Below are 27,821 nucleotides of genomic sequence, written 5' to 3'. Positions count from 1 at the left end.
ATGGTTCTGATGAACCTAGGGGCAGGACAGGAATAAAGACAGAGATGTAGAGAATGGACTTGAAGACACAGGGAGGGGGAAGGGTAAGCTGGGACGAAGTGAGAGAGTGGCATGGACATATACACACTACCAAATGTAAAATAGATAGCTAGAGCTTCCCGGGTGGCGCAGTGGTTGAGAGTCCGCCTGCCGAAGCAGGGGACACGGGTTCGTGCCCCGGTCCAGGAAGATCCCACATGCCGCGGAGCGACTGGGCCCGTGAGCCATGGCCGCTGAGCCTGCGCGTCCGGAGCCTGTGCTCCGCAATGGGAGAGGCCACAACAGTGAGAGGCCCGCATACCGCAAAAAAAAAAAAAAAAAATAGATAGCTAGTGGGAAGCAGCTGCATCACACAGGGAGATCAGCTCGGTGCTTTGTGACCACCTAGAGGGGTGGGATAGGGAGGGTGGGAGGGAGATACAAGAGGGAGGAGATATGGGGATATATGTGTACATATAGCTGATTCACTTTGTTATAAAGCAGAAACTAACACACCATTGCAAAGCAATTATACTCCAATAAAGATGTTAAAAAATAATAATATAAATAAATAAATAAAAATAAAGGTAGAGCTCATGGAACTTGCTTAGAGGGAATTAATCAGTGAAGTGAACTAAGATAAAAAGTGTTATTTTCACATATAAAAAAAAAATCCTTGGTGAAAACACTTAGATGTATCACATGGTAGCAACAAAGGGAAATTCCAAGGGGGACTCTCCCTTGTTCTGTGCAGAGTTCCATGGATCCTTGAAGAGGATGGTGAGGGCCATGCTGCATTGACAGGCTCCCTGCTTCACAGGATTTTATTTTAAAGGTGCCAGACTTTCCCACTATATAAGTGAAGCCAGCCTGTGTTCAGTATGTGTGTTGGACTGCTTGAGAATTTGATTTTGACTAAATCAAAATGGACAGGTCTGCAGCTCTCACTCAAGGTTAAAGAGAAAGTATGAATTAAATTTTGTGCAATAGTTGCTTTATATACATATTTTCCAGTTGTAAAGTTTTACCCTAAATGACCAAAATATTTAACTGTATCCTTGTACATTTGCTAGACTCTAAAGTTATGTCGACTCATCTGGATATTACATAAACCTATGAGAATTTTTCGGAATATTATTCAGAATACCTAAAGAGCCTACATATATTAACCTGATATGTTCACTTTGGGATATACAGCCAAATAGAAACCACAAAAAAGGGTTATAGCACCCTCAATCAGGAACATAAAAAAGAAGTCAAGCTTCTATCACTTTAAAGAACTAGTTTGGGCAGAAACTCACATAGCTTTTTATATTATTTGCCAACTTAGTTATTACAGAGCATGTTTACAATTTCAGGAAAACATCAGTAAAAATTAGTACTAATACTACGTGAGGGTTTACAACTAAACATGGGATTAGGTTGTTTGGCACTAAGTTATTGAAAAAAAAATGATACTTTTCTTAGCACACATTTTATCCCAAGACAGGAAATATTTTATTGGGAACAATTCTCCCCACTACTAGTTTAATAAATTCAGATTAAAAAATTTGAAGCAGGCATTATCCCAATTTAAAGTGTAGTATTTTGATTTTTAATAACAACTGTATTTTCCTTATATAACCAATCATGCTCATTCTTCATACTTTAAAATATATAGAAAAGAAAAAAAACTCCTATATTAACATTAATATATTTAGACCCCAAGAGTATAGACCCAAAAAAATCCAGTATTTTGAAACAACTCTATTATGAACTAATGTCACAAATATCCTTTTGTGTATTTCTCAATCACTGATGCTTTGTACTTGCTGAGAATTACTCACTTATTTTTAGCACAGAATTCCTTTTAAATCCCTTGAATGTTCTCCTAGAGTCTACAGCTATTTCCTTGGGAAACTTCATACAGCTATTACAATACATTCTTAATACCTTGGACACATAAAACTGGTGGATTATAAAAATCACTCTGGGGGAGCAAATCAACACTAACGGAAACCTTTATTTTTAGGCTAGGAAATATATTGTATTTTTATTCAGTTAGAAAATTCTGGGTCAAACTTAAATGAACTTCTGATTTCAAGATTACATCAGTCAGAATTCCGAGTTGGCTCCCTTAACATTGCAGTAACATTCTCCTCTCTCTCCCTCTTTCACTCCATCTCACAGAGAACATATATCCAAGCCTCTGCTATCTCTCTGTGATTTTCTGCCTCTTGAGTAACCACTTTGATTATTTTACTGCATATGGACATTTATTTAATGACCTTCTGTAAGGCAAACAAGATTTTTTTTTTTTTTTTTTCTCGGTACGCGGGCCTCTCACTGTTGTGGCCTCTCCCGTTGCGGAGCACAGGCTCCGGACGCGCAGGCTCAGCAGCCATGGCTCACGGGCCCAACCGCTCCGCGGCACGTGGGATCTTCGCGGACCCGGGCACGAACCGGTGTCCCCTGCATCGGCAGGCGGACTCTCAACCACTGCGCCACCAGGGAAGCCCAAGATTTCTTTACTTTCAAAAATCTTTTCTTTCCTGATTGTAATTCAGTTAAGAAAAAAAATTTTAATTACTGCAGTGTGTACCTGAAAAAGTAAAAGTTCCCTATAATGTAACCCCCGAGATTAATACTATTAAAAGCATAATGTATATACTTCCAGATGTTTGCATACGTGTATGTCGCATGTGCACGCTTGTGTGTTTAAACATAAATGGGATCAAGGTACATACATTCTGATTCTCAACTTGCTTTTTTCAGTTAATACGTTCTCGCAGCTATAATCTCTGAGGGCAGACAGAAGTAGGACACCCAGAAAAGTGCAGGGGTATCATATTATCTAGAAGAACATGTGTGATTCGGAAGAGAGGAATCAATGTGACCTGGAATCTTGAGGGAAAAGTTGCTAGAGGAGATGGTACTTATGCTGAAAGGGAAGGAGTTAAATTACCATGGGGATGGAAGAGGGGGTGTCCAGCACCATCATGAGGGAGGGGCAGGGGACAGCAAAACATGGCAGATGTGACAAAGAGTAACCTTTGTGCCAAGGTCTTTTCTCTTTGTTTTTACTTAAAGTAATTGTACCCAGATGAGTTGGGAGAGTTAAAATATTTGGAAGGAACCAGCAGAAACCTGTTGCAGTACTCCAGGCCCAAAATGATGAGCACTCCAGTGGGCATTAAAAGCAGGGGAATCTACCAGATGTTTTGAGGGAGACTCACCTACCTCTTGGGTAGGGGAATCTAGTACATTACAAACTGACCCAGCAAGCCGAGCCAGCACTCACCTGCGTACCGGGTTGCCTCTGCAACGATCCAGATAAACCCTAAAACCTTTTTGGACCTCATCTTCCTTATCTACGGTGAGTTGGGGGTGTATGAGGTTTCCAAGGTGCTTCAGCATTCTGTCGCGTTTACTGATCTGTGAATGTCCTTCTGCTGTGGACCACAGCATACATGAACATACATAAACATTCCACAGTTCACATGTTGTCACATTGCTGGATGCTGCTGCAACCACTCTGTATGAAGTTTTCAAGTTCAGCAACCAGTTCCTGCCTAACATGAGGTATTTGGTAGATTACCATTGACATTTGGCCTTTTCCATGCCGAAAGGACTTTGCATTTCAATTGTAAGACTTCTAAGTGTAATCAAAGTAAGATTTTTTTTTAATTCAAGGTGGAAGTGAAAGCAGATGAAAACTTTCATCTTGGTTTAAAAGTTATGTTCTGTGATTCTGTGTTGCTGAAGAAAGTCATGTGTCTTGAGAAGCTGCCAAGAGATAGGCCAGCACATAGTTTCTATAACCTTTACGTATGCTTCAGTGAAAGCATGCAGAGAATTTAAATGAAACTGCATGCTGCAGAAGTAATCCAGCCTCATACCTCAAACTGATATAGGCAGGGGCAAATGGTGATTGTCACTGCTGTCCTTGAAAGTATTTTTCAAAGACACAGCAATTTCACATCCACTGACATAAAAACTTTTCACTAAAAATTTAAATTAACAGTTATATACTGACAGACTGTTAGGTTCAGGTATTGAACAAACAAATTATACTACCTACGGCATTTGTAGGGATATTTGCTCCCCTGTTTTCATTTAGGTAAGACCCAGAAAGTAAGTTTATCTGACATGGAATTGTGCCTTCTGTTTTGCAATAACCAGAAAGGCCCGTAACCTTGATAATGAGATGAATGACTATAGTATAACTCTTCTCTATTACCTTTTTTTTGAAGCTGTTTCAGTTAAATTTTGAAATATTGTTGGGTATTTGGAAAATTTTAGGAATAATTCTTTCAAAGGTAGTGCATCCATGTATGCCCCTACATGGTAATACTTTGCTATGTTGTAGTACTAGTAAGGTTCAATTTCAGAGAAGCCTCTGAGTTCTTAGCATATCTTTATGAGCGTTCAGAAGCACTGCTGATACCTAAAGAAAGCAACGAGTGGGTAGAAGCTCCAGATTAAGCAGAAGACGAACTGGACTTGCAGATGCAAAAGCATGAGTAAGCCAGAGGTGACCTGACATGTATGTGGCAGTCTGAGATCATCCTCATCGCGCGGATGTTCAGGAAGAATAAAAGCTGTGATTAACCTGATATGGTTATTCAGTGATACACCTCAGAACAGGTCATTCAAGACCAGCCCATGCCTCTTTATTAACTGTATACTTTAATTTTTTTTCTTTTTTTTACTTCTCTACATCTGAGTGTGCTCAAGCTCAACTTCTGAAATGGAGCTATGAAAAAAAACTTTATCTTAAAGTTTATTGTGCTGCTCTATGCAAAGAGGAGGCATTGTTATTCAGGTCATGCTATTTTATTAGGCTTCTGATTTTTTTCCCTCTTGAATCTTTTTCCAGAGATTTCTTAAAGTTCCAGGAATAGAAAAGGACAGCCACTGTGTACTTTAGTGTGAATTACAGAGGGTGATCTGAAGAGAGGCAGAAGGGAGGTGGATTTAGGACAACACAGAAACTAAGAGCCAGCCTTAGTTAATTGTTGGCCAGTGTCTTGTTTTTTATGGGTCTTTGGCTTAAAAAACTGTCTACCCTCTCTGGAATTTGTACAATTTGTTTACAAATATTACAGTTCCTGCTCTGAGATCAGCCATCAAGGATTTATGTGCATTTCTTTTGCCTCAATCTACCCATCCAGCTGCCCAGTCAGCACATGTTTACCGAGGCCCAGGTAAATCCAAGCTAGGAAATCTCAGCCAACACTGAGATTATAGAAGCAAAATATAGTTACTATCTTTGAAGAATACATGGTCCATGAAGATTAGGTATTTTCTGACTTTCCCAGTATTTCAGGTGATAGTGTAAGATCAGGAGATAATGTAATCAGATGCTGAATGATTTGGATGCTTTTATGAGACCAAATTTGTCCCATTTTCTTTTTGGTTATTTGAAACAAGTCCTGGGGAAGAGAGAGGAGTAAACAAAAATTAGCATGAGGAGCGGATCTGAACCATCCTCATCATCATCAAGTCCCAGTTAGTGTCTCTGATTTCCTGTTGAGCACACTTGACCGTGCTGTGAATAGCATGCATGCCCAGTGACATGCAGTGTATATTCTGAGGACATTAGGAGGAGTGCTTCCCAACCTCTTTTATGTCATGGCACGCATAGAAAATGATAACATTTACCAGCCTGGGGTTTCTGCGGCCTCAGCCTTGTGAGGCATCCAGAAGGTTGAGGGGAAACAGTATCCCTCCACACCTGTGACATGTTTGCAGCACCCCCGTGTACTGTCAGTTACCTTACAGTTTGTACACTCTGTACTAGGCTATCCCCAGATCTGCCTTCTTTGCTGATCCAGGGCCTCACTAATTTCATTTTCTCGTGAACAGTTTGGGCATGTTAATTACAGTGGCTCCATAATACCTTTTAGTAAGATAATGTATAGAGTTTAGAGGATCCCAAAGAAAAATATTGGAGTAAAAAATTACTATATGTTAGAGACAGCTCTTTATAATGAAAATAGGCTTCCTCAAGGAATTGAGAGTCCTGGGCTTCAGTTCTAACTTGGTCACCTTTCACAAATCATTTCCCCCCGAATCTTAATTTCCTTATCTTTAATTTAGAGAGAGATTGAACAAGATGAACTTTATGCTGCTCTCTAGCCGTGATTTTGTACTGCCTGTAAATCTTTGCTGTTGAGTCAACTGCTTCACATTGTGTGTTTGCTGTATGCTAGGCACTTGGTGAATAATTTCTACGCATACCCTAGTAGCTTCACGGGGCTCCCGAGATCAAAGGTTACTGCGTAGAGGCTAGAGGACTTAAAATACATCAACTTACCATAACGATGGATACGTGTCATATATTTGTCCAAACTCGTAGAGTGTACAACACCAGGGGTGAACCATAATGTAACCTGTGGATTCGGGGTGATAATGATATGGCAGTGTAGGTTCATCAGTTGTAACAAGCACACCACTCCGCTGGAGGTGTTGATGATGGGGAGGCTGTGTGCGTCGGGGAGCATGGGGTATTTGGGAGCTGTCTGTACCTCCTTCTTAATTTTACTGTGAACCTAAAACTACTCTAAAAAATAAATCTTTAAATATGAAAAAATAAATAAATAAGATAAAATATATCAACCATCTAAGCTATCTAAGAATGTATACAGAAGCCAAATCTTGAATGTCCAATTTTTGGAGGAAAGTTAGTATTAAGAATCTCCTTAGGAACTTTCTTCTTCTGTAGTCATCTGATTCCTTTCTGTCTAGCATGTGTTTGGTAAATGAGGCTGCCTAGCTGGAGAGTAGCAGACAAGACCTGGAGGAATGCATGGGTAATGAAGGATTGGCTGCATTATAGCCATTTGCCTACATCATAGACCAAGATGGTAGCATTTGTTTATTCCACAAATGTTTTATTGTTCATTTACCATGTGTCAGATATTTTTTAGGAGCTAGAAATTCAAACCTAAGAGATTCCTGCTGTAGTCAGACACAGACAGTCAGATGCACATACAGACATGCATACGTAATATGTACATACATTAAAGATATCAGTCTCAGAGGTTTTTGTTTTAATAAACACATTAGTAACTGATTTGTCATGTTCAAAACACGTAAATTATCCCTTACTTCCTGTTTTCCACTAGCAAACATTTATTGAGTCATGTATCAGATACATTATAAAGGACAAAACTAAATCATGCATTCATATATCAAAAAATACTTCTGAGTACATAAAAAGTTATCCAGTAATATACCCTTAAGGAGACATGATGTTTCAGATACACACACAACAGGATACATGTACACATACAGCACATACATATACCTGCACGTGTGTGGGAGTAATATTTACTTGTACGTGTTCAAAAAGGATAGTTGAACCTAGAGAATAAATAAACAAGAAGTCTGGGTTTGTGTCAACACATATATGTGTTTGTGAGTATGTGTGGAGGAGGTTAGGAAGGAAAAGGTGGAGGGGAGAGAAGGAAGGGAAAAAATAATCAGTGGTCTTAGAAGGAACCACAGTAGTTGGTAAATTTTGCCTTAATTCCCACCCCCCATCTATCTTTTCTCTGTGGAGCTGCAGCTAGTGTGCCATTATTCATTCAACTGATAGATTATTGGAATTAAATTGTCTACTCACCCAAATCAAACAAGAGGAAAAAGAATAATTTCAGTTTTAAAAAAATATAAAAATATCCATAGACGTTAGAGGTGGTACTTATGTATTCCATCAACTGTGATAAAGAAAATTTGCTGAAAGTCCTTCCAAAGCAGAAAAAAATTTTAAATCTCAGGGAATTTATTTTCCTTTACTGGCCAGAAACTCATTCCAAGAAGTACCAGCCTGTCTCATTTCAAAATGCTTCCCTTGCCAAGGAAGCGGAAGCGGTCATATTCTTTCCCACCAAACTATGGGTGAATTATAATTATCCTACCTCTTGTGGGACAATGAAGCAGCAAACATCTGCTATACTGAATCCAAAAACCCATGAATGAAACTATACCAAACTGTGAATCATACCTGGACTCAGATTAAAGGATTTGTGTTGTGTTTACCTTTTTCTTTATTTTCTTTGCAATTTAAAATATGGATTTGTTAGCTCTGGCTCTATGTTCTAACTGAGGGGAAATATATGGATTCCATTCGTTGATTCCTATTTTAACATTGAAAAATCCCAGCTTTAAGGCAGATAGGCAATAAGAGTTCGTAACAAATTTTCTGTTTGATTTGTTACACCTCACAGTTTTCTTTTTCTTCAAGAGTGTGGTACAGTTAAAGAAAATTTAGAAGTGCACAGTCTTAAGAAGTGAGGTCCTTTAGTTTTTTCTTCCACTGTAATAAAAATAACAGAGGACTGGAAAATGGTTTTTAAACTTTATTTCTAAAAGAAACAAGCTTCAAAACTACTGTTATCATAATTTTATGTATCATGGTATTTATGGTGGTACTAAACTATTCACCTAGAGTAAGAAAAGGAAATGGAACTTCAGTTCTGGGTTTTAGCTGTGAAAACATAAAAGTCTACTTGCTTTAAAAATTGTGTGTCTTTTTATTTTTATCTATTAGAGAGCAGAAAGACAAACTCGAATTATGGATTCAGCTCAATATGCAGAATTCTGTGAAAGTCGACAGTTAAGTTTCTGTAAGTAAGCATTTACCTTTGCTTCATTATACGTTTGAGATTATGTGTTACAGATACGCTGAAGTACAGCAACATCTGTGTTCCTTAGAAATTGGTGAGTTTAATACATATATACATAGTTATAACTATTATGGAAACAGCCTCTGCATTGTAGGGGAGCCTATAAAAGGTTTTACCCCACTCTGCTGTTTTGCAGTTAATAGTATTAAGAGGTTTTTAAGGGTGCTGGTAATACACAGAGAGCCATGTTAATTATTCACATTACTCTTAGTCAGAAAAATTCCATTTTTTGTAATATTCCCATTTAAATTTCTTTTTTGGTTTCTTAGTCATTTTTACACTAGCATTGCTGATTGTACTTGACCCATAATGGACTGTAGTAGTACAGTCATGACATTTAAAAGCCCCTAATGGTAATAAATACCAAACTTTCCCTTCATGTGTGCATTCTCATATTACCACAATAGAACATATCAACATAAACAGTCTCTTCCATCTTTGTCTGTAAGCTCCTGCTGTGGTGTGCATTCCACGTTAGCAAATTCATTAGTCCACGCTCTTGTACCTATCGCAAAATGAGTGCTGTCCCACCCCTGCGCACAGCTTACTGAGAATAAAGGCTCTTGATAAATAGTGGGCTAGATTGTGTACAAAACATCCTTACAGCAACAGTTCAGTGATGACTAAGACTCTCAGGGTGAAGGTCAAAGCGTAAGTGTGATGAAAAGTCCAGTTAAAAATATGACAAAGTAGCACATGACCCTAATCTGAGGGATCATGGACACAATGGTGTCTTTAAACGAAAAGCTATTATGTGGTCACAATAACAATGTATTTGATTTGGAAAAAGAAAATGAGAGCTTCATTTATAGATCATAAAGTGCAAATAAATGACACATTTCAAATACTGCCTCATGTAAATGTCAGTAAAATATAGGAAAACATGTTTGGGAAGATTTTTTTTTTCCTAACTAAATATACTTTGCAGCCTGACTAACAATTTGGCATCATACATCTGTGAAGCATTAAGTAAATGACACTTCAGATCATGGCAATTTCAGCAAATGAGAGGTTTTTGTATTGTAAGTTTTAGGTTTAAAAATGGCATTCAAGTCTTTTATAAGTATAAATCTCCATTTTATAAAGTAACATTTAGTGCTATTGAACTATTTTTTTAAATCATATTTTAAATTTAATTTATTTAAAGGAACAGAAGTGCTATTTCACACTAAAACATGTAGTCATTGACGCGTCCTAATACATCTTTTGTTTAAAAATCTGATTTTTCATGACAATTTTTTGATTCATAACTTAGTAGTAAACTTAGTAGATTAAAAATTAATACATTCCATTTCTGTATAAAATAATTGTAGTATAAAGAGTATCTTATGCTTGGTTTTTTTTCTTTAAAGAAGAGGGATTTGGGCATTTAAAAATATTTCTTTATATGGTACCCATAAGTGCTGCATCATGAAACCTTCGTGGAAGAATCTGTTTTTTTATATGCCACAATACTGTCGTTGGGAATGCTCAGTTGAGACTACTAGTGCATGAGACTACTAGTAGTTGAGACTACTAGTTGAGACTACTGGTGCATTTCAAAATAACATGTCTGTAACTTCATAGGCTGAGGGTAAGTTGTAAAACCAGGACACTGATCATGCTCACCAGTGTTTTGTTTTTACATTTATGTAAGTCAGATAGTCATTTCCCTTAAAGTCTTTTAAAATCTGATATTAATTCACAAAGCTTTAATTTAGTTATAATTTGATATACCTGTTTCCAGTCCTTTCAACCTTTTGTTTTATGTGTGGATTTTGTAAACAAATACCTAAATTTTCTTTTTAGTTAATCTGAGAGTCTCTTTGTATTTTAATTGTTGAGTTTAATTTATATGTATTTAATTACTTATACATTTGGGTTTATATATCCTGTCTTATTTTGTGTTTTCAATTTACTGTGCTTTTTTATTTGGTTTTCCTCCTTTTCTTTGGATTGATTGGGTTTTCTTCATTCCATTTTTCATCAACCAGTTTGTATATTATATATTCTGTTGCTATTATTTTAGTTGCTATCCTTAATTTTTCTAAAGTACACCCCTGACTTAAAATTTTTTAAGTTGGTAACTACAGGCATACCTCGTTTTATTGCTCTTTGCTTTATTGTGCTTCACAGATAGTGTGTTTTTTTAGGAATTGAAGGTTTGTGGCAACCCTGCATCAAGCAAGTCTATTGGTGCCATTTTTCAAACAGGATTTTTTTTTTCCAAACAGGATTATTTTTAATTAAGCTATTTTTTTAGACATAATGTTATTTTACATTTAGTAGACTACAGTATAGTGTATATATAGCTTTTATATGCACTGGAAAACCAAAAAATAGGTGTAACTCGCTTTATTGCAATATTTGATTTATTGTGGTGGTCTGGAACCAAACCCACAGTATCTCTGAGGTATGCCTGTATCTAAACTTCCCTTCTCAGCCTAATTTTGTTTTTCCCAAGCCTCTGTAAGTGCTTAAAGTACTCATTTCTGTCTTAAAAATGGCTTTATTTTGCCCTCCTACTTAAATAATAGTTTAGTTAAGTAGGAAATTGTAGACTAATAGTTATTGGTTAAAACATGATTCCATTGTCTTTTAGCCTCTGTTGTTGGTTAGAAATCTGATGTCTACTTGTTTTATGTTTTCCCTGTGGGAGAAAGAAAGAGAATGAAGATATACCCTCGGGTATATGGGGAAATGAACAGGCTGGCAATCAGTAGCCGATCAATAAATATGTATAAAAGAAAAGAAAGAAGGAACCCCTACTATAGAAGTTTCCAGGGAAAACCATGCCCTCTGAGAAAGGTTATTTTCGATATATCCAAAGAACAGTGATTTTGAAGAGATAGAAGTTGTAGAAGGTTTTCTTCGGAGTGGAATGAGCATTACAGAGGGCTCTGCAGGAAGGATCAGGAATGGAAAGGCTGGTGAGAAGGGATGTGGTAGAAATAATGAAATAGTGTGCAGGGGTGAGAGAATGGAATATTGAGAGGAACTTGAATTTTACCATTGATCACTGATGAGAAAGATAAAGTGTATGAGAACTGACAACCTTAAATTTCCATATGAAATTATTAAGTAAAGTAGTTTTATTTCCAGCACAGGCTGAAAACTCAGGTGTGTCAGAAAGAGGATAATCCCAGGAATTTTTGACCTTTGGTCAAGGTTCTATTTAGACTGTTGATCAATTTCCAGGATTACCCTTTCCCCTGATATTTTGAGAAGAGAGGTGAAGGAAGAGGAACTCATTCAGTTTCATGCCCCCTTACTTCTGGTGAAAACAAACTATCATAACTAAGAGTATCTGTGCCTCTTTTTTTTGGAACCAGCGGCACCCTGGAAAGGTCCGTCTCTGAAACAGTCCTCCACGTGACAGGGAGGGAATTAGCTCAGAGAACCTTCACCTGGAAGATTGCTGGCATAGTAGTAACCCAAGTGGTCTTATGCATCTTTTTTGATGTATGGAAAAGTTTGGACCCTACCCTTTTCTTAAGGAATATCTTTCATTTATTCATTCATTCATTCACTTCTTCCTTCTAGAAATATTTATGGTGAGTGTGCTAATGTCAGGCACTGTTCTGGGTGCTGGGATACCATGGTGGACCCATGGTCCTCACCTCTGCATTCTCAGTACGTAAGATCTAGTGAGAAAGCTGACGATTCTGTTGCTTAGGTAGGCAGATCTGACAGAATACCAAGAACTCTTCTTTCCCTTACTTTTAAAATTAAGTGTTCAGAGCAGTCACAAAATAACTGTTTCCATGTTGCTGTCTGCAAAGGGAGAAGTGAATAGGGTACATTTTATTGATCTTGCCAAATTGCTGCCTGTTGACTTGAACTTCAGAAGTATTCCACAGATGTTAACCAAGTGTTTGTGAGCTATTGCAGCTTACTAGTTAGATGGAATGTTGCATGTCAGAGAGCATTGGGAAGATTGGTTACTTTAGGGAGATAGCTTTAAGTGGGATTATCATAATTCTGCCACAGTTGACAGCTTTGGATATGTGCTTCGATAGCAGGACTTAATGTCTCCTGTGATTTATTTCACAGAAAACTCTTCTGTATGTGGAATCCATGAAGACTTTATCTATAAGGATCAAAACATCATGCTTGGAGTTACTGTTAAGTGTTTTATAGACCTGTGGGACCAGATTAATCAAAAGAATAATCATTGGATTTTTTAAAAGATGATTATGTTATAGATATGATAAAATCTTCACTATCTATCTTTTCCCTCTGGGTTACTAGTTAAATTAGTAATATCTAATGAAGGAACCTACGTCAAGTTAGATTCTGCTTAGCACTGTGGTGGTTTAGAGATATTTAACAGAAGGTTCCATACGTGCTTGGTACTGTTAGGTATGCATGAGACGTAACGCATGGTGTTGGTCCACAAAAAACTTGTAATGTGGCTTGAGAAATTATAAGCAGGCACAAAAGGATCTCTGATGATATAAGTGTTCAGTAAATGACTAGAGTTGAGGATGTATACCTTTGGCTTGTATGGGCAGAATTCATACGAATGAAACAGTGATAGAGAATCCCATGCAGGGTGAACACAGAGGATTATACTCAAGGCCAGTGACATTTTAATAGGGAATAATATAAAGGCAGGTTGGAATCAGTCTGGGTGGTTTTGAGAGTCAGGCTTAAGAATTTGGACATCTTTGCAATCAGGAAAATGTAACCACAGATTTAGATCAGACCAGATATCAGTTTATTCTATTTAATTCTAAATTCACAACTTTGAGCCTATTCAAGTAATAGGCACATTTTGAAAGGTATTAAAAATACAATTTCTACTGAGCTATTTGTAATGAGGTGGATAGACCTAGAGTCTGTCATACAGAGTGAAGTAAGTCAGAAAGAGAAAGACAAATACCGTATGCTAACACATATATACGGAATTTAAAAAAAAAAAAAAAAAAGTCATGAAGGACCTAGGGGCAAAACGGGAATAAAGACACAGACCTACTTGAGAATGGACTTGAGGATATGGGGAGGGGTAAGGGTAAGCTGTGACAAAGCGAAAGAGAGGCATGGACATATATACACTACCAAACGTAACGTAGATAGATAGTGGGAAGCAGCCACAGAGCACAGGGAGATCAGCTCGGTACTCTGTGACCGCCTGGAGGGGTGGGATGGGGAGGGTGGGAGGGAGGGAGATGCATGAGGGAAGGGATGTGGGAACAGATGTATATGTATGACTGATTCACTTTGTTATAAAGCAGAAACTAATTTAAAAAATTAAAAAAAAAAAAAAGATAATGAAAAATTACAAAAAGAGACCATATGATACATTGAAATCATTTAATTCTACTGTCTAATGGTATCACTCTCAGGAACTATCTGATTAATAGGAGGTATATAGGAATAAATATCGTTGTGCAGTAAAAAAAAAAAAAATACAATTTCTATATGTTCCTTTTTTATCACAGGTTCTTTCTTGCAGGATTTTCTTTCCACAAGAATAAATTAAAGTTACATCAAGCAAGTAATTCTCTGACTACTGTTATAACATAAGCTATGGCCAATGATAACTTATTCCGACACATTGTAAGAAGTGCTAAACATTAAGTGGTTTAGTATACAGTGTTATGTAGCAGAGATACTAAAGATGCAAATGTATAAGGGATTTCTTGGGGCTAGAATATAAATTCAAAAATGTTGCATATTATATGCATTGTTTTTCATATGCAATTTTCAGTAGAAATGTTTTTCATTCTGTGATAGTAATATGCAGTATTAAAACACTTCCTAAGCTAAATTTTCTATACTTTTTTTTTAACGGCTAGCCAAAAAAGCCTCCAAATTTCGAGACTGGTTGGACTGCAGCAGTTTGGAGATAAAGCCCAATGTTGTCGCTATGGAAATTTTAGCATATTTAGCGTACGAAACTGTGGTACAGGTAAGAATTCTAATCTGTCATATCAGGCCATACATAGCTGCTTTCTCCCTACCCCTGTCCCTCATCAATTCTTCTTCCACCTGCTGCTCTACCAGGAATGAGAACAGCCATGAGTTCTCTCCTATGATAATCTCATCATTTTCTAAAATTTAGTTCAGTTATGTTTCTTTGCATCCTCAGCCCCGGTGGGTGTTAGGCTAAAAGTGACTGTTTCTTGCAACTTTAGCCAAACCAGAAATGGAATACTTGCATACTTTTCCTCAACACTGAATTCTAAGTACACATCTCTCTTGTTTAGAGATTATTTTTGAGCTTTGAAAAACAGCTTTCTAGAAATGTACAAGCTACTGAGTGCTTACCAAAATCTGAGTCTGGGATCACTGCCCTCTAGTTTCTCAGAGCATGGTTCTTAGACTACAAGCATCAGCATCTCCTTGGTTCTTGTTTAAAATGTAAATTTCTCAGCTACACCCCAGAGCAGACCTACTGAATTAGAATCTTGGAGCTTGGAACCCAGAAATATGTATTTTTAAATGTTTCCCAGGTTTTCCCTGGTGGTCCAGTGGTTAAGAATCTGCCTTCCAGTGCAGGGGACACAGGTTCGATCCCTGGTTGGGGAACTAAGATCCCACATGCCACGGGGCAACTAAGCACCTGTGCCACAACTACAGAGCCCATGCACTCTGGAGCCCACACACCACAACTAGAGAGCCCTAGCGCCACAACTAGAGAGGCTGTGTGCCGCAACTTCTGAGCCTGTGCACTCTGGAGCCCATGCACCACAATTAGAGAGAAGCCCCCGCTACAGTGAAAGATCCCGCGGGCTGCAACTAAGACCTGACTAAGCCAAAAATTAATTAATTAATTAATTTAAAAAATTAAATAAAATGTTTCCCTAGTGATTACAGACTTTGAGAACCACTCCACTAAGAGGTCAGAATATATCATTTATGTTCATGGTTAGGTCCATTTACCAGCCAGTGAAAGCATATGCTCATGTCCACAATACAGATTTTTAGGCAGACAATATTATCAATAACATTTGGGATATATTGCTTTTAGCTTTACCATTTCAGTGACACTGATGATTATTTCCATTTGTGTGACTTTAGTTTCATTGCTCTGATCTTCTAGTTAGTGGATCTGGCTCTTCTTGTGAGGCAGGACATGGTAACCAAGGCAGGAGACCCCTTCAGCCATGCCATTTCTGCCACCTTCATTCAGTATCACAGCTCTGCTGAGGTAAGTATTAAAAAAATCTGTCTTTGACCCATCTGTGGATTTTTTTCTCATGTCTGGTATTTACATGTAGTTCTAAGAAAAAGACTGTGTAGGAATATATAGCCTTCAGTCAATGAATCTTAATACATTCAGCATTCAAACAAATACGTACTATGTACCAGGCCCTAACAATCCACTTAATACAATGATTTTTTTTCACCTTCTCCCGGCCTTATTTAGCTTTCCTGGCCCTTCGGTGAAAGCACACCTCTCATTTCCATGGGAGATAAACACCTGGTTTAGGTAATTGAATAACATTGAGAAAAGTTATTTCTTTTTGCTTCAAAGATGAGAGAATTATTATTATTCGTGTAATAATAATTCCTGGCATTTATTGATAGTTTTACTGTCCAGTTATTGATTTATCTCTAAACATGATTTAAAGAAGCATGGCTCCATTTATCCTTCGTGTTTCAATTGGCCCTATCATATGATAATCACATCCTTTCTGATTGCATTTATGTTGCTGGGATCCCCACCTGTGGGGACTATAAAGTCATCTTGCCAACTTTAAGACTTTGTGTAATAACTGTGTATCATTTTTGGCATAAAAAATATTCTCTGTAAGCAGCATGTGCCTAAAAACCAGAAATGTAATATCTATTTAATGAATTTGCCAATAATTTGACTTTTTTTTCCTAACATAAACATCAGTTTCATATAATTCAACCTAATAACCACAGAGAAGGCAGCAAGGAGGTTAGGTTAACATATGCATGTATAATTGTGAAGTGAACTTTGAATCAAGTTGGGTGAAACATATAACCTGAAAATGGCTAAGCCATTCAAAGAATCTGAAGAAAACTGTAAATCCTTTCTCCATAAAGACATTTGCAAATTTTGTACACAATTTCAGGGTGTTGAGAGACCGTCTGAAACCATTCTGCAGATATAAGGGATCTGTGAACCCAGTAAACTCCAAATTTAGGTATATCTCTGCTCTAGGATACATATAAAATATATAAAGATATATTCCTATATCTTATTACATGCCAAAAGTTTGACATCTTTTTATGCCCCTTGTAGAACCAGATTGGCTTAGAACTAAAGTAGGAATTTAAATGTTTATGCTCATTAAAAATCCATTTTTGTCTTGGAAAAGGTCATACATTATTATCAGTGAATATACTTTAAAAGTCCCTAAAGCTTACCCAGTTGATTAAACACTATTTGTTTTCTTTATGTTACAAACCCAAATTATGATGTCAAAGAACACCCTTTAAACTGTCTTTGATACATGTTCACTTTATGAATATGTGTATAAGTATGCTTTTCATTAACATCAGACAAATTGAAGAAATTTACAGTGAACATAACAAGCCTAGTTTTCCCTTAACATTCAAGGGATTGCTTACGTGGCTAGGAAAACTCTTCATGTCCCTCCCACTTTCTCGGTTCTCCAGGGTGGCCAGGCTGCCCTGGGCAACTGCTCAGCAACCACAGCTGCTATTCACAGCTACCCAGCCGTTAAGAAAGATGGCTTATGTGTGCAGAATTTCCTGGGCTCTCTGGGAGGTGGGAGCATGAGCATCAGGAAGTATCCTGGCTAAATATGTTAGTACAAGCCTCAAGCTTTTCCCTGACTTGCCAGACACCCCTCCTTCAACGTGACTGGTGGTCAGAATGAACATTCGGAGAGACTGGAAGTCTTTCTGCCCTTTATTACCTGACACGACACAAAAAGAATGGCCACTCTAGAGAAGGAATCTTACCCATCAACATTGCAAATCAGCAACCACTATCAAGGGCCTGCTTTAAGGACTTTACCAAATTAGGTACAAATGGGGGCTCTGAGACTAATATGGTCTGTATTTAGGGAGATAGAACATTCTTTAAGACAACGAAGGAAGTAAATTAACAAGCAAACAAACAAACAATTCAAGATTGTATGTACTAATTTCCAAATGAGTGGTGTAGACAGAAATTTCAGAGATTAAAAACGACTCCCTAATTACCATGAAAGAAGACTTCAGAGAGGAGGTTGGGTGTTGAAGGAAAAATAAGACTTTTATGAGATGGTAAAAGTGGGGAAAATACTCTAGGCCTCAGAGGCAGCAGAAGTGTAATTGTACTGGGGGGAAAAAAACTGTGATTAAAATATTCAAGCCAAGAATTCATTGAGAAGGGGTAGTGGGGAGTTAGCTTAGAAAATAAAGGCCTTAGACGCTTAGAGTTATTAAGGAAGAATTGAAAGTTTCTTGGCTAAAGTTTGATGAGTTCAAAAGGGTATTTTAAGAAGATCCAGATGGAGGTGCTATGTACAGTAGCTTGGAATTGGAAACTCAAGGCATGGAGTTAACACAGTGCATTCTATTTTAATAATTATCGTTCTTGAACACTAACTATATAAGGAACTGAGCTAGTTAAGCTTGGGTTTCTCAGATTATCAAGGTTAATTTTAATTTGAGTTAATTTTCTAGATTTTGTTTTCTAATATATGGTTCATATACTGGAAGCAATGATCTCTAGGAGTTACCTTGTTTTTTCTAAGAACAACTCATGCCACATTAGGTTTATTCTTTCTTGTTTGATGCTTCTAGGCAAGCAGATCAAAGAAATACTATTGAAAACAATATCTGAATTTCAGCAAAACATTTTACCAAGCCTAACATAATTTTTAAAATACATGACAGAGAATTGTAGGCCAGTAGATAGTATGAGGATAATGTAGAATTAACAATACCATACATGAAAAAGACTTAGAAACTTTTATTTGCCTATACATTTCTTAGGAGTCAATATTGTGATGTTACTGAAAAGAAAATGTTTTTTGTTTTGTTTCAGTGTTTAGGCACCATCCTATAGGATGGATATTGACAAAGTGAAGGCTGTCTAAAGGAGAGTAATGGGCGGGAGGAGGAACCTGAAAGCATGTCTCATAATAAGTGGTGGAAGGAACTTGAAGTGTTTGACCTATAGAAGAGAAGAGGCTGTGAAATAAACAGTCTTCAGTATTTGAAGTGCTTCCACATGGAAGAGAGAACAGACTTGCAGTCATAACCAAAGAAAGCAGATAGATATGAGGCATATTCTGAATGAAGGAAGGAACTAGGTGTTGGAGGAGCTAGAGATATATCTACAGTGACCTTAAAGCACTGAGTTTGAGTTACTAGGCGAAGGCTGGTCACCATGTTACAAAGAATGTCTGGAAGGCATCCTGTTTGGGGGGAAAGTTTAGAACTTCCTTTTGAGTAAGTTTGAAACACAAAACGTCTCAGTAAAAATATCTCTATTTGACAAAATCAGCAGAAATTTTGGAAGCCGTATCTGAGGAATCCTGATTTTTATCTAAATGATCAGACAGATTAAAAATTAATATGTTTAGACCCTTGGGGTAAGATGGTGGCATCATTTCTGTGGACTGGATAATAATAAACTGTGTTTTTATAACTTTCAAATATTACTGAATTCATGAGATGTTAAACAAACTCAAATGTTAGTAGAAGTTCTGGTTGCTTGATTTCAAAGCCACATCTCTTTGGACAGGGGTCTTGCCTAAGGTCTTACCCAGACTCTCCTGAGAACACACCTCCTCCTACACCGAGCGCTCCATCATCTGGATCACAGCTCTCAGGGAGAACCACATCAGGATCCCTAGGGAATGGGAGTGCTGGACAAGACTCAGCTAAAACCAAACAAAGGAAAAGAAAAAAGGTCAGTGATATTTTTTCTTTTTCTTTTTCTTTTTTTTTTGCTGCAGAATGGAGAGGTCTTGTTGAGTACGGAAACTGTGTTCTATTTTTCTCATAAATCTGATTTTTAGAAGCAGCCAGTTTACAGCAAGATAATTGATTTTTTCTAATATAAAAATTTTCAAACACAAAATAGTTAAAAGAATTGTAGAGCGGATACCATATATCTGCCATCTAGATTCTACAATTAACATTTTTTTTAAGATTTTTTTTTTAGAGTAGTGGTATCTCAATGTGGTTTTTTTGTTTTGTTTGTTTTTTTATTTATTTTTGGCTGTGTTGGGTCTTCGCTGCTGCACTCAGGCTTCCTCTAGTTGCAGCAAGTGGGGGACTTTGTTGTGGTGCGTGGGCTTCTCATTGCGGTGTCTTCTCTTATTGCGGAGCACGTGCTGTAGGCGCGCAGGCTTCAGTAGTTGTGGCACGTGGGCTCAGTAGTTGTGGCTCGCAGGCTCTAGAGCACAGGCTCAGTAGTTGTGGTGCACAGGCTTAGTTGCTCCCTGGCATGTGGGATCTTCCCAGACCATGGCTCAAACCCATGTCCCCTGCATTGGCAGGTGGATTCTTAATCCCTGTGCCACCAGGGAAGCCTACAATTAACATTTTACTATATTTAATATATTAACTATATATTTACTATATTTGCATTTACTCTATATATGCATCCAGTTGTTCTTTAATCCATCCATGTGTTCATTTTTTTTTAATACATTGAAAAGTAAGCTGCATACATCAGCTTAGTTTTCATTCCTAAACACTTCATTATGTATAATTTGTTTATGGTTCCTTTTTTTTAAAGGTAACATTTATATTCAGTATACCACTGAATTCTTAAGTATACCATTTGATGAATTTTGACAAATGCATAAATTTGTTGTTTTCTAATCCCCTCTCAAGATAAAAAACATTACCATCAGTTCAGAAAGTTCCTTCATACCTCCTCCAGACAATCCTGTCACCATCCTCAGAAAGGCAAACACTGTTCTGTTTTTTTCATCATACATTAGTTTTTTCCATTCTAGAACCTCATATAAAGAGAATATAGTATGTATACTCTTTTGTGTGAAATTTCTTTCAGGACATTTTTGAAGTTTATGTTTTTCAGTATAATATATTCTTCTTTATTGATGAGTAAGTTGCTTGTATATATCTGTTTACTCATTCTCATTTTTGGTGGACACCCAGGCTATTTCCAGTTTTTGAGGTATTATGCATAAACCTGTTATGAGCATTATTGTACAAGTCTTTATGGACAAATGCTTTCATTTCTCTTAGGTAGATAGCTAGGGATGAAATTACTGGGTCATAGAGTAGCTACGTGTTCAGTTTTTAAAGAAACTGCAAGAATTTTTTTCCCAAATGGTTGTATCATTTTATACTTTCTTAGCAATATATGAGAATTTCAGTTGCTCCACATGCTCATCAACATTTGGTGTTGTCATTGTTTTTACTTTTAACCATTCTGATGGATATTTAATAATAATTCACTATAGTTTGAGTTTGTATTTTCCTGGTGACTGATAATGCTGAGCATTTTTTCATGTGCTGATTGGCCATTCATATATCTTCCTCAGGGAGGAGTCTCTTCAAATATTTTACACAGTATTTTTGAGGTAGGGTTGTCTCTTGTTTCAATTTGTAGGAGTTCTTTATATATTCTGTATAACAATCCTATGTCAAATATATGTTTTTCACATATTTTCTCTCTGTTTGTAGTTCACCTGTTCATTGTCTTAATGGTGTATTTTGTTGAGCAGAAGTTTTGAACTTCTAATGAAGTCTAATTTATCCAATTTTTTCTTTTGTTTATTGTTTTCTGTGTTCTGTCTAAGAAAGCTTTGGCTACTCCCAATTCATGATGATGTTCTCCTGTGTTTTCTTCTGGAAGCTTTTTAGCTTTACCTTTTATGTTAAGTTCCATTAACCGAGTCAGATTAAGTTTTGTGTCTTTTATGAGTTGAGGCCATGTTCACTTTTTTACATATATCTAGTTATTGCAGAACCATTTGTTGAAGACTCTTTTCTCCCATTGGATTGCTTTGGTGGCTTTGTTGAAAATCAAATGACCGTATATCTGTGTCGATTTATTTCTGGGATTTCAATTTTGTTTTACTGACTTGTCAGGTCTTTTGTCATTGTCATCTGCCTTGATTACTGTAGCTTATAGGAGATCTCAAAGTCAGGTAGCGTAGGTCCTCAAACTTTATTTTTCAGGTTTAATATGGATATGTTGTATCCTTGCATTTCTATGTAAATTTTAGAATTAAAATTTAGCTTCTACCCAAAAAAGGAAAGAAAGAGAGGGAGCTATAGAAAGAGAGAAAGAAAAAGGAAAAGCCTAGTGGGATTTTGAAGGGGATTGGATTGGAATCTTACATCAATTTGAGGATATAAATGTCTTCACAATACCAAGTCTTATAATCCATGAACATGGCATATCTCTCCATTTACTTATCTTTATGAAATCTCTCTTTTCATCACTGGCAATACTATCCATCTTGAACTGTTTTATCTGATTAATATAGCTATTCCAGCCTTCTTATGCTGTTTAAATGATATATGTTTTTCTCTCCATTTCCTTTCAGTATATCTGTATCTTTAATATTTAAAGTACATCTCTTGTAAACAAAAAATTGTTGGCTCTTCTTTTTCCTTTCTTTCTGTATCTTTTAATTTTAGTCTTTAAATCTATAATGCTTAATGTGTGTATTGACATGGTTCGGATATAGGTCAGCTATTTTGCAACTTGTTTTCTCTATTTTTTTTCTGTTTTTCTTTCCTATCTTCTTTTGGGTTTAATTATACACTCCTTTAGAAATCCATTTTAATGTATCTACTGATTTCTTAGTGATATCTCTTTGCATCATTTTTTAGTGGTTATGCTAAGGACTACAATATAGATCCTTAAATTTTCAATGTACTTAGAGTTGTTATTGTACTGTTTTACTCACATTAAATGTAAGACTTTTATATTTATATAGGTTTATCTACTTTAGTCTTGTTCTTTCTGCTATAGTTGATGTACATCTTACGTTGACATGTTATAAACCATAACACTATTTTTGCCTTAAATAATCAAATGACTTTAACATTTACCATTTCCACTGTCCCTCTATTTCTTTTTGATGATCAGACTTTCCTTCTGGTATCATTTTCCTTTTTTGTTCTACTAAATTTTATTTAGCACTTATAGCACATGCTGGCTGGTGATGGTTTCTCTTAATTTTCATTTTTCTGAAAATATCTTTACTTTTCCTTTATTTCTGGAAGATATTTTCTCTGGCTATAGAATTCTGGATTGGCAGTTTCATTTTCAGTACTTTAATTATATCATTCCACTGTTTTCTAGCATCCTTTTTCTTTTAATCACATCAGTAGATTTTGTAGTTTTGTTTCTGTGTATGTCATGTATTATTTTTCTCTGGATGTTTTCAAAATTGTATCTTTATTTTTGGTTTTCAGCAGTTTGGCCATGATATCCATAGAAATGGTTTTCTTTTGTATCTAGTCTGTTTAGGGTTCACTGAGCTTCTTGAAAATGAAATATTTTTAAATTTGGGGGGGATTATCAGCAATTATTTCTTAAGATATTTTGTCTGCCTCATGCTCCCTCTTCTCCCCTTCTGAGACTCCAAGTACATATTCGTTAGTTACTCGGATATTGTTCCACATATCCCTGAAGCTCTGTTTAATTTCTCTTTCAATCTTTTCTCTCTGTTCTTCAGATTGGATAACTTCTATTGATCTTCCTTTATGTTCCAAACTCTATCTACTGTCAGCTTCAGTCTTACCACTCATCCAGTAATGTCTTAGTTCTGATATTTTATTTTATAGTTGTATAATTTCCTTTTGATTTCTTTTTGTAGTTTACATTTTTCTTTTATTTTTTGTCATTTATTACAAGTTTATTTTATTTCATAATAGCTGCTTTAAAATCCTTGTATGATAAATACCTGGATTATTTTAGTCTCCATTGAGTATAAGTCACAGTTTCTTGCATTGTTGCATGTCTAGTAATTTTAAGTTATATCCTGGATATTGTGAGTAATATAGAGATTTCAGATTCTGTTATATTCCTATGAAGAGAGTTGTTAGTGGTGGTGGTGTGTGCATATGTGTGTTAAGCAGGTAGTTTACTTTTCTAGATTGAACTCTAAAGTCCAAACTCAAATTCCTCTTCAGCAGCTAGATTCTCTCTTCACTTCACTTCACTTGATTACCTGGGTTTTTTGGATTTGGTACCACAAAGGAATAGTTAAGAAGTTAGTCAAAGACTGGGTAAAATTTATACACTGAATTTGGTACTTCCCTTCTTTGATTCTGTCCTTTTGGGGATTTTCTTTTTCACTTTACACATACTATGGTTGCCCTGAACTCTGGCCAATAGTTCTTCATGCCTCTAAGGTCATGTCCTCCCTATACTGACTGGAGCCTACCCTTGGGCTAAAACAGTAAAAACAGAAAATTCAACCCACAGCCATTCCCTTCTTCTAAATATAGGTACGCCGCCTTTCAGTTTCTGCCTTGTGTTAGATCAGTCTCTTTTGCTTTCAGGTACTTGTTTTTTATAATTTGTCCAAACTTTATACTTTTATCTACAAGTTCGTTGGCACAATAGGAACCATTTGCCATTACTAGCAGTGGAGCTATGCCTAGATATAATTTTATAACTGATAGTAAGCAGATTTAAATTTCATCCTCACATCTGAACTCCTCCTTTTGTTTTCAAAATGACAGAGCTAACTGATTATTTTAAAAGGGAAACTCTGAACTATAAGGAACTTCTATATTAGAAAGTAGTTCTAAAGGTTTTCAGCTGTAGTGCTCCCCAACTCATTCAATAAATAAAACTAGGCTAATAAAATGTTACCTAAAAGACCTCTTCAGTGGATTTGCTTTACAAAGTATGTAGGAAGTTGTAATTAACCTGGTTATTATGCATACATAAAATAATTAATTTTTTCTCTATTTACTCATCCACATCTTTCTACGTTCAAGCTCTTGCTATATTTTGATTTTTACTCACTGGAAACCTCAGCTATGTTGGTAACATGGTACAGTTCATTCTATGTAAAATAATAAAGCCTCTATTATATACTAGCTATGTGTACTAGAAGCCAAGGGATTTGATATATAACCATATCTTAATACTATCATTTTAATCTTGGGAGTGTCCCTTATCATCTATAACATAGGGAAGGAGTTGGGGAAGTTTAGAATAGATAATATTGTGTGTTTTTTCTAAATTTTATAATTATGAATCCTTGAATTTGGTGATTCTTTCTTCTCTTCAATACGTTTTTTTTTTTTTTTTTTTTTTTTTGTGGTACGCGGGCCTCTCACTGCCGTGGCCTCTCCCGTTGCGGAGCACAGGCTCCGGACGCGCAGGCCCAGCGGCCATGGCTCACGGGCCCAGCCGCTCCGCGGCACGTGGGATCCTCCCAGACCGGGGCCCGAACCCGCGTCCCCTGCATCGGCAGGCGGACTCTCAACCACTGCGCCACCAGGGAAGCCCCTTCAATACGTTTTTTAGTTTTAATTTCCTTAGTTAAAAAAAAAAATCTCTTCCTAGTTATATAGAATGACAAATTTAACATCTCAATTAAGTTTTGAAATGAGAAAATTAACTGTATTATACTACAGCCTTTAGCCAAAGAATGGCCCAACTTCATCTGAAAAGAAATCCTCTTTAGACACAAAGCACTGAGAGAGCTCTGTGTACAAGAGTGAGGAGAAGGAAGACACTTACCTGCCCACTCAGGTCACATCAACCCATGTGGTCAGTGAGTGACAGAAGTCAGTAATAGTGCTACTAACCTTTCACTTGCTCTAACCTGAGATACGTATTACTCCTCTGTAAAATCTAATATTTCAAGTTTAACGAAAGGTCTAGTCCACCATTATGGATGTGAAAAGAATAAGAGGCAATTATCTGAGATTCCAGGTCCTTCTTAAATATTAGATTACCCGGCAAGGGGAAGGCTGAGAAAGGATAAAATTTCTTTAAAAGCTGTTTCTTCCCAACAGCTCTTAAGTTCAGAAGAAAAGAGTCAGGAGAGGTACAGACTTTTGTAAGAGATCCTGGGGCAACCAAAGTTTCAATGTAACTTCTTGTACCACAGTTGAGAGTTCAAGCTGTTGGGGAATTTTATTCAATACAAGCCAGCAAGTACAAGCAGAGGGACAATACTCAAATGTGGGAAGCATGGAGGACTCTATATGATACTTCAGCTTCCAATACCCAGCAGCAGTTTCTGAATAAAAAGACATAAATAAAAATGAAATGGAAGAATACAAGAATGGAGTATGAATGCAGCCAAGAGGAAGAGTACCTGACATATGAAAAACTTTATGAAGCACCTTGTACTTTACTTTAGGAAATAAAGAGTTTAGTCCCCACAGAGATTTTGACAAACACGCCATAGACAACAGCGCTCAGTATTTTATCAGACATGTGGGTTTCATTTTTGAAAACTTAAAGAATATTCTATAAGGTGGGCACAAGCAGAATGAGAAAGCTGAATTGGTACATAAATGTAATATTCTTTATATGTATTTATAACATATAATATTTTATATTAGGTAGCACAAATACACAAATTTAATGCTAATCCTGTAACAATTTTGAAGACTATTACAAGATTTAGGAAGTCACTGCTGAAGTAAAAATTCTAAACTTAATATGAATTTTGAATTTAAACAGATTTCGAGTGCCTTGGTGAGGGACTAGATATTTACAGAAATGAGAAGATACTTATTGCGGTCGAAATAATACTGCAAATACAACATTTTAGATTTAAAGGTTTCCTTCCAAAGAACTCAATGGGCAAATCAGGAAAGTGTAGAAGTGCACATAGTAACTTATGCTGATGTTTACATTTGCTTAATTATAGCAGGTAAACCTGAAACTGGCAAGATAGAAATTTTAATGACATTTTTCACAAAAATGAATATTTTTATTTTTATGTAGGTTAGCTTCTTTTTAGCAGCGATAACATGATTCAAACGGGCCTGGCTTACATGTTACCCCATCTTACAAATAGCAACCACAAGTAGTTTCTAACTTATGCTTCCTACTTCAGTGTTCTCAAGTCCCATTGGATCGCCATGCCAGAGGTTCTGAGAGATTTTGACCAAAATGTTCTATACCAGAACCAAATTTATTGGGGAAAGTAGAGAAAGAGTAGACTCTCCATTGGCCATGGAGAAAAGAAATGAAAAATAAATCCAATTTTCAAGGAGAAAGGAGCTTCCACAGAGGAATGCACTGGAAGGACTCCCCACCCACTTAGTCTGCAGGATATTGACCCTCTTGATGTCCCCCTTTTGTGTTTCCACTTGAGTTTCCACTGGAAAACTTAACTTTAGATTCCAAATCCAGCTAATTATTTGCATTCATTTCCACAATTGAGTAGAATGCCTCAACTTACTTCACAAGTATTTGTTATCCCTAGCAGATAATGAGTCTGTATTAGTCATATTCACATCTTGGAGCCAAGTGGACTTAACAGAAGAGTCTTTAGCCTTACTGGGTACCTGATAATTGCATTTATTCTAATATATTCCAACTGAAACAAAGTATTTGGAATGAGAATCAAGAAAGCACAATTTAAAAAAAGAAAGAAAGAAAATGAAAAAACTCTGTGTGTGCACTTCTATATGAGTGCCAAAGTGAGGGGTTAAGATAACTTAATCCTTGTTATTGTGGGCATAGCTGATGTGTTATTTAGGGTATTGTTGAAATGAAATTGAGAAAGATAGCCTAGAGTAAATTCCTATCTGGCTTATTTCAAATCTTGTTAAAATAATAAAAATAATCAAGATCTGTTTTGTTTTATATTTCAGGTTCAGCTTGGATAATTAGCTGATGCTCTTCATAGGAATTTTTACAATTATTTTACTAGTTTATAATAGAAGAAGCACAAAAAGTATATTTAAAAGGTACAGAAGCATATACAGTGAAAAATATTTCCTCTAACCCATGTCCTCCAGACACCCACCTATACTACAAGAGATAAGCACTGTTACTGATTTTTGGGGTACCTTTGTGGAAATATTCTAAGCTTAAATGAGCATATAATGTTCAGCTTTTTTGAAAAAAACAGCTGGCTAACATAGTTATCCAGTTGGTCACTTAGTATTTCTTCAAACAATGTATCTTAGAGATAGCTCCATAGGAATATGTATGGAACTACTTCATTCTTTTTGGTGTTGCTGTGGTTTCTGTTGCATTGAATGAATGTATCATAATTGATTTCATTGTTCTCT

The 27,821-nt window shown here is 36.4% G+C and overlaps 1 protein-coding gene across 8 annotated transcripts in view; it reads left to right on the top strand.

The window, feature by feature from the left end:
- Positions 1–27,821, top strand: part of SUPT3H (SPT3 homolog, SAGA and STAGA complex component) — a 441,549-nt gene that overhangs the window by 325,090 nt on the left and 88,638 nt on the right. For all 8 annotated transcript variants that reach the window (XM_081246855.1, XM_081246852.1, XM_081246857.1 and 5 more), the window contains 4 exons: positions 8,555–8,630; positions 14,471–14,583; positions 15,718–15,825; positions 19,351–19,518. In XM_081246855.1, the coding sequence (XP_081102981.1) occupies positions 8,555–8,630; positions 14,471–14,583; positions 15,718–15,825; positions 19,351–19,518 (465 nt within the window). The remainder of the gene's footprint in view (positions 1–8,554; positions 8,631–14,470; positions 14,584–15,717; positions 15,826–19,350; positions 19,519–27,821) is intronic.

Source organism: Mesoplodon bidens (assembly GCF_964165515.1).
Source record: "Mesoplodon bidens genome assembly, chromosome: 10".
NCBI lineage: Eukaryota > Metazoa > Chordata > Mammalia > Artiodactyla > Ziphiidae > Mesoplodon > Mesoplodon bidens.
This window is presented reverse-complemented; position numbering and strand designations above follow the sequence as displayed.